Here is a 7500-nt window from a genome sequence, read left to right on the forward strand (position 1 = left end):
GTATCACAAACGAAGTGGAAAAACTACACTCACTGATAACTTCTCTACAAACCCAAAATAAACGGAATATACGTACCGTAACGTTCCCAAATACTATCAATGTGTGGAATTGTATTATTTACAAACACAAACTTCAGACCAGCCCTGCGTTCCGTCGGAAAACACGATACTTTGGAGCGCTACATAGAATGCGCTCGAACTGAACGCTTTGTAGCGCTGCGGCGGCACTCCTGTATAAGCATTGGCCCACACGAGATTTTTGCGTTCTTTTTAAGCATATTGACTTTCCATGTGCTAGTATTGATCACAGTCTTCTCTTTATCTTCATATTGTATATTTTCCTTTGGTACTTCAATAGATGTTATGATTCAAGAAGCATGGCTCTCGTGTTTCTTTACATTTAACATAACATGCTAAGCTTATTATGTTATGAAATACAAGCCATATACACATTTAAAAATATTCCTTGCCATTCGACATTAACTGTGTTACGTCTGCAAGACGTACTACCTCGCAGGACCGTAGCATTTAAGCGCCACACAAAGTATGAGATTTTTCTCCGTAGCGCCAAATGGAACGCAATGATGCAACGTTAGCAACATGGTGACACCGATATTATGGCACGGTTTATGTATTCATAGGACGGGACGGGAATTCTAAGGTGGCTGTAAGAGTGCAAGGCATCTCTTTAACGAGAAGACTACTTTTTGATGTAATGTAATGGAAATAATTACTTTACAAGTATGTAAAAACAATGTGAAAAACATTCTTTTTGTTTAAACAAAGATCGTTGGCTACTTTCCATTGATATAAATATATATTATATATATATATATATATATATATATATATATATATATATATATATATATATATATGAAGTGTTGCTCCGAGGAATGAGTCAAGGATTGAAGGGCTAAATACGAAATATGACATCTTTTATGTGCTGTAATACACACAAATTCGTTAGAATTATATTACAATAAAGTGTAATTGCTATCTCGGTCCACCCAAAGAATATTTGTTTTATTTCAAATGATCTGATATAAAGAAAATCTACTGAACTTATTTGATGTGTCCCTTAATAGGAAGAGAGCTGAATAGAGAACATGCTCTCCCAGAGTGATTTTTAAGCTGATAAAAGTCGCAGACGGTAAGCTGTTTACACGATAATGGTAAAAATTAAGAATTCGCTAGCGTTTACGAGCAGTTTTACGTCATGAGGTTGCAGGTGGAGGTGCTCAGAGCTAGAATGAGTGATTCTGTAACAACAGCAACAAAACAACAACAACAATCAAGTTTCAAGCAGCCGCCGACTTTAGAAACAATTTGTTGTATGCTAAACAATATCCTCTAATTTACCAGTAACTAGCCATTTCTTAAAGGTTCACTTATAAAGCCTTTATCATCGTCATTTCAGGTGCTGTGTGTTGTACCTTGTGCGAAACATTTCAACACGTTAAGATATCAATATTATTTAATATGCTTTCCTATTTTTTATGAAATATTGGTTTAAGAAACACCCTATGAGCATTATTATTATTTTATTTTAAAATAATAGAACTATCTCATCAAAAGTAATTGGGCAGGCAGGAGCAGGGCCTTCTCTGTCCTATCTGAAGGGGAATATGGGCGACACCCTTACGATAAAATATTGTGGAGGAGCGATTCTTATTTTTGCTTAATACACAAACAATACCTGAAATTATATAAATGTAGCTCACGTATATCAGCCGCTTAACCCTCTCCTTACGGTAATGCCAGAGGTTTCCATATTTTGAGTGTGAATATACGGGTTTATCAAATGATGAGTATACCCACGATCCTTTAGTGCATATCAGCTGTTGCTGTGATGGATTTCTGTTGATTTGATTTATTAGGTGACGAACATGTCTGCCACGATTTCTCATCTTCAATATCCTCAAAGACAATTAACCCTATATTGCATACTGTGGCGTGAAGTTAACAAACCAAAAAATACGGAGCTGCTCAGTGTTGCCTCAAGGCAACGGTTTGATCTTCTACAGTTAACCTCCCTAGAGTCCATTTTCTCTAATGCATCACCCCCTCAACTGAAAACGTCACTGTGGAGATGACTTAAGGAGGGGAAGGATGCATGCCTCATGAGCTCCTGAAGACTTCACCAACCTACTTGGGACCCAGGCCTCTCTCTCCTATACATAAACAGGTATGTTCTCCAAAAAATCACAGTGTATAGTAGTGTCATGTACGTTTGAAATGTAGTGATGATTTGCTTAGCCTGAAAATAAAGGGTCTAAGTTTTTTGCTAATGTGTGCTTGTGTCTTTGAGGCAACATTATGGTATTAGTATATAAAAGTTTCTTGTATTGTGGCCATATGCTGGATTGATTAGACTTGTGTCTCTGAAGTTACTTTATGAGCTTGAGGGACTATATATATGTGTTGTGAACTTGACTCACTGTATGTTTGTGTCTCTAAGACAACAATATACACTTGGACTGAATATTACATTTGGCTTTGTCCGAAGGCCGATGTTACACAGATATGTTTCAAAGGACATTCTTTTTCCAGACATGAAGCCCTCAATCTTCTATACCCGCCAGTATGATGCTGGTGTGCCAGAGGAGTCTGAAGATGAAAATTTAGAGAGTGAAGATGATGATTATGACCCTGAAAACGACACAGAAGCTCCTGAGGATGAAGAAAGAGATGATGATACAGACGAAGATGAAAGTGAAGAGGAGCCAGTTCCAAGCACCTCTAATAAAGGAAAGCCAGTAGTTAGAAGAACTATTGACTGATTCCCCAAGAACAAAGAAACTTCCTCTTCTGATGTTCAAGCTAGAAGTAGCAGAGTGCTTACTACAGAAAGGAAAAACAATTGGAACAAAAAGAGGAAGGCCATCTGCAGATGTTGATGAGTTGTACAAAGTCAAAGCAAGAAAGGGCCCAACAGTAAAAATACCAGCCAAAGCAATAAGAACTGACCAGTATGGTCATTTTCCAGAATTTGGAAACAAAAAGGGACGATGCAAGAACCCTGGATGTAGTGGAATATGCAAGGTGTTCTGCTGCAAATGCAAAGTCAATTTGTGTTTCACACCAAAATCAAACTGTTTTGTGAAATTTCACCAATAGGAATTTTGGAATTTGCAAAGTATGGAAACTATTTAGTAAAATATATATATCTTCAGATGGCATATTATTTTGAGGATTTATCTGTTTCCAAAATGCTATGTACTGCATTGAAAGGATTGCGCAATTTTTTTAATGAGTTGATTACTATTAGAAAAAATGCCAAACCTTAGCTAATGTAAGTAGTGTTTTGCTGCAAGGAAGCATGGACTACCTTTGTTTAGAGCAAATTTGCATTGACAATTATGTCTCCTGTTGTAAGGTTTGTGTATTTCATTTCTCATGGAATTTTGTGATATATATATTACTATTACAATTACTTTACTAATGAAATAGGCTGTGCCATTAGAGTTATAGGCATATTTACATTGATTGTAAATTATGTGGTTTATTGTAAGAAGGCATACATTTGTTATTTCTTATGCAACTGTGTCATGATAAAGTAATTTTCCTCCATTTCCTTCATTAATACCTCATAAATCATAAAGGAATTTTGTAACATGGAAAGTCAAGTCATATAATTTTAAGTTAAAGGGCATTTTGATAACAAGATAATATATTTTCATAAAAGAATTTTATATATTATTTATGTATGTATGGTACAATGTTGCCCGAGGGCAACGAACCTGTATCTCTATAACAAAAAAATAAAACGATAAAAGGAAGGCATGTGGTGGTTGTTTACAACATATATCCAATATCTATTGCTTTCATTTTTTTTTTTACTTACAAATAATTAATGTATGCAATATAGGGTTAACTCGCCGGTGCTCTCTATCGCTGTTATTTGATAAAATCTGATTGTATTCCTTCCGAATAAGAAATGCTATAATGATAATGAAAAGTAAATCTTAAGGTTAAAAATATATGTACTGTGTAATCCACTATCTTTGTATAACTAAACGCTTTTGTTTACTTTCAACTGATGCGTTGTACGAAATATAGTGTTAGAATAGCTCAAAAGTCCTAACTGCGTAGCATGCACATTCTTTTATATTATAAAAATAGATAAGGTGAAATCAGCATAATCTGTAGGAAATGTCAAGTGCCGTAAAATGACCTCACTCATGCCGCCAAGGTAATTCGTGAGTTAAGAAAGCCCAATGAGTATCTTGGCTATCTGTTCAAGCGTGGTCAATCGTGATTACGGAGTTTTACATATATTCGTCATTGTAATGTTTTACGAGATTGGTGTAATTGTATAAGGTAAAATGAAAACATAAATCATATATCAAACAAGAGAATATTAAGTTGATATGCTTTTGCCACTATGTTTACATAATACTGGTATATGATTGCAGCCATTTTACTCAGTAAATTTAGGATATAGTACGAGAATATCTGCCAAAGTATCAGATGAAATGAAGTGTTCACCTCATGTTAGGTGTTATGAACGGCTGTATCACATTACATTACGAAATGTAGTACGGAAGTGTTCGCTTGTTTTCCTCGTTACACAGTCTACATCTAGATCCATATGCACTTCTTGTACCGTACAGTTACCAGTACAATCTGTAGCCTAAACGTATTCTGGCAATAACCATTGTCTGGTTTTGCTTCGGTGCCACCCATAGGAGGGTTTGCTATCTCTCTACTGATCGTAGTGCCTTATGGTACAACTTTCAGGCCTTTGAGTTTTCGTCAGATCTACCAGTTCTTCCATGTGAGAACTTTTCAGTATGTTTGCAATCCTAGCAAGAGGCACTCCAAGATCTATGTTTACAATATCTTTGCTGCAGGCTTTCTTCGCCAAATTGTTTACGTGGTCGTGCTTACGTATAACATCTCGCTTACGTATTCGAACAGGAGATGGTACCCATACAAAATTAATGTTGAAACTGCGCTCTATTTTATGAGTTACGTGACGCTTAATGAAGCTCGCAATTTCCTTATAAACAAACTTCAAAAGAGCCTTTTGAGTCACAGAAAACTACTGCAGAGCCCTGAGACCTTAAGAAATATGTAGTGCTGGCCCAATTTTGCACTCATATTAACTTGATGTTGTAAGCCATTTTTGTATACAGTGGAAGCACAGCCAACTGTACGGATCCGTCCGCGTAACACACTCGTATACATCGCCCATAGATTCTGTTCCTTTTCCGTTGCCAACGCAATTCGTTTGTACACGCAGTTAGGTACACCGTTTTTTTTGGGTATAGGTGCTCAATCACTTTTGAATTTTTCCATGGGGGAATGGATCGACCTTTTGGTATTTTACTTATTGGCACGTTAAGCTTTGTAATGTCCTTGCAGATATGTATCAGCGAGCGCGCGTATGATTAGTCACGTCCGTTTACGTGATTTTATGTTGCAGTTGTGTTTGGAAATCTGTAAGATACAAGGGCTCCCCTCAGAGCTTTGACACCAATTATAGTGGAAATAGATATTATTCTATCAAAATGGATGTTAAGTTTAGTTTTGATCTCATGTCAACTATTCTTGCTGTTTTCGGGGCGCCGAGGATAACCCTTATACCTTCATTTTGCACTACCTCCAAACTATTTATTTCCGATTCCTCACACTGCAACAAGTGCAGTGCATGGTAGTCAACAACTGATCTTACAAAAGGCAAATACGTTTTCAAGTTTCAATCTCTCCCAGAGTCTCTTCTTTAGAGAAACGATCCTTTACTTTCACCCCGAGATATTTATACTTATGACACATGTCAAGCTCCTGGTCTCCTATTTGAAAGGAGGGTAGGGGTATGATGCATGGGCTGAGAGCCATTGTTTTCTCAGCGGAGATGACTAATCTACACTCATGAGCCCTTGTTGTGAGTTTGTCGAGAATTATTTGCTTTCTCTATTGTGATGATGCTCTGACACATATGTCACCAACATAACATATAATAGATTCACCATCCTCTAGTGGAATATCTGCCACCAGTTTGTGCATGAGGACATTGAACCGCATAGGGCTGAGAACTCCTCCCTGTGGCATCCAAAGCTCAAAAGACTGTGAAGTGAACTTATCACTCCCCTGAACAAGACACTCGCAGATCTGTTAGGAAGATACATCCTAATCCAGTTCAATAATTTACCCAAAATCTTGTTAAAGCTTATTAATTGTTCTAGGATAATTTTTCTTTTTGCAATTAAAAGTCTCTACAAAACAATGTTGTGTGCTACATCCCAGTAGAAATCCGTATAGTCTGTGAGATAATTTACCTTGTAACTGTACCTGAATCTGTTCATTTTTTTTTTCTAGAACTTTGCATAAACTTGACGGTATTGAAAAGGGGCCGTATTTATCAACGTTTAGTTTCGGGATGAATACACTGCACGTTCTTAAAGTCGTCACCACCTGGGGATATTCTCCCAAGAATTACTGGGTCCAAATCTACAATTAATACATTAATATTCTTACTGATATGGTACAGGAAAAGAAACTGGTTAATTACATAAAAGAAGTATATTTATTACAGTATTAAATTTTTTCGTGGTTGTAAAATAGTAAAATAGAATGATTTTCTATACGACAAACAATTGGTATATCACTATAATAATATCACTTCTCCATACTGTCTATATCACTCATGAGTCAATAGAAGCAAAACAAGAAGACAAAAAATCAGGTTACTTGATAGCAGAATGAAGTTCTCATCGCTTTCTTCTCTTACATTTAAGTTAATCAATTTCTCCCTTGGGAAAACTAGAACAAATCATGGCATCACAAATCATCATATATAATAACTGATCAGCCATAAAACGAATGGGAAAACAAATAGGCTCATCTCATCCAAAGCACCACGGCACGGAGTAGTTGTCATAGCAGCCTCCTCCAGGGTCTTGCTTTCCCTCGAACCTCTCTCTTGGACAATAACTGTTCTAGGCAAAACCGCAGGCTTCTCTTTCCATTCTCCGTGGAAGGCGAAACTAGAGAGCTGCTACCGACATGCTCCCGCAGCATGGGGTCTTCCCAACGAAGTCCAAATCCTTATGATTTTAGAAGAGCGGCCTTCGGCTCATGATTTTAAGAGAGCGGCCTGCGGCCTTCGTGGAGTGCGGCAGTGAGGCCGAAGGGGTAGAGAGCAAACCGATGGCCGACTGCTCACGCGAAGCCTCCATAACAATCACGAACAAAAAATATTGGATTTCCTATATCTTTACACAATAAAAATTGTGTACAATTTTTTCTTACAGTACTATACAGTTTCTCCCTATAGTGGAATGAAGGCGGAAATTGATTACGATTGCGGTTCCCCTGGTAAAAGATTACAGTGCAATTTAAATATATGCTACAACCCAAAACGGAGATTACTTGTATGCATTTGTATGTATATATATGTGTGTATATATGGTTAAATGTATCTATATACATATATGTATATATATATATATATATATATATGTATTTAGATACATATATATATGTATATAGATA

General features: G+C 36.7%; 2 protein-coding genes across 3 annotated transcripts in view; one reads left to right on the forward strand and one right to left on the reverse strand.

The window, feature by feature from the left end:
* The window catches only part of LOC125025708, a 26771-nt gene extending 26284 nt beyond the window's left edge, over positions 1 to 487 (reverse strand). For both annotated transcript variants that reach the window (XM_047613850.1, XM_047613846.1), the window contains exon 1: positions 77 to 487. The gene's annotated coding sequence lies outside the window, so the exon portion shown is untranslated. The remainder of the gene's footprint in view (positions 1 to 76) is intronic.
* Positions 488 to 1939: 1452 nt separating this feature from the next.
* LOC125025975 (putative uncharacterized protein YGR160W) lies at positions 1940 to 3745 on the forward strand. Its single transcript, XM_047614336.1, has 2 exons — positions 1940 to 2188; positions 2554 to 3745. The coding sequence occupies exon 2, from the start codon at positions 2556 to 2558 to the stop codon at positions 2781 to 2783; it is 228 nt and encodes a 75-aa protein (XP_047470292.1). The 5' UTR covers positions 1940 to 2188; positions 2554 to 2555; the 3' UTR covers positions 2784 to 3745.
* The last annotated feature ends 3755 nt before the right edge of the window (positions 3746 to 7500 follow it).

Source organism: Penaeus chinensis, chromosome 5 (assembly GCF_019202785.1).
Source record: "Penaeus chinensis breed Huanghai No. 1 chromosome 5, ASM1920278v2, whole genome shotgun sequence".
Classification (NCBI taxonomy): domain Eukaryota; kingdom Metazoa; phylum Arthropoda; class Malacostraca; order Decapoda; family Penaeidae; genus Penaeus; species Penaeus chinensis.

Bases quoted from the DNA above. Each gene is read 5' to 3' on its own strand.
- LOC125025975 (XM_047614336.1), top strand. From the start codon at position 2,556: ATGAAGCCCTCAATCTTCTATACCCGCCAGTATGATGCTGGTGTGCCA.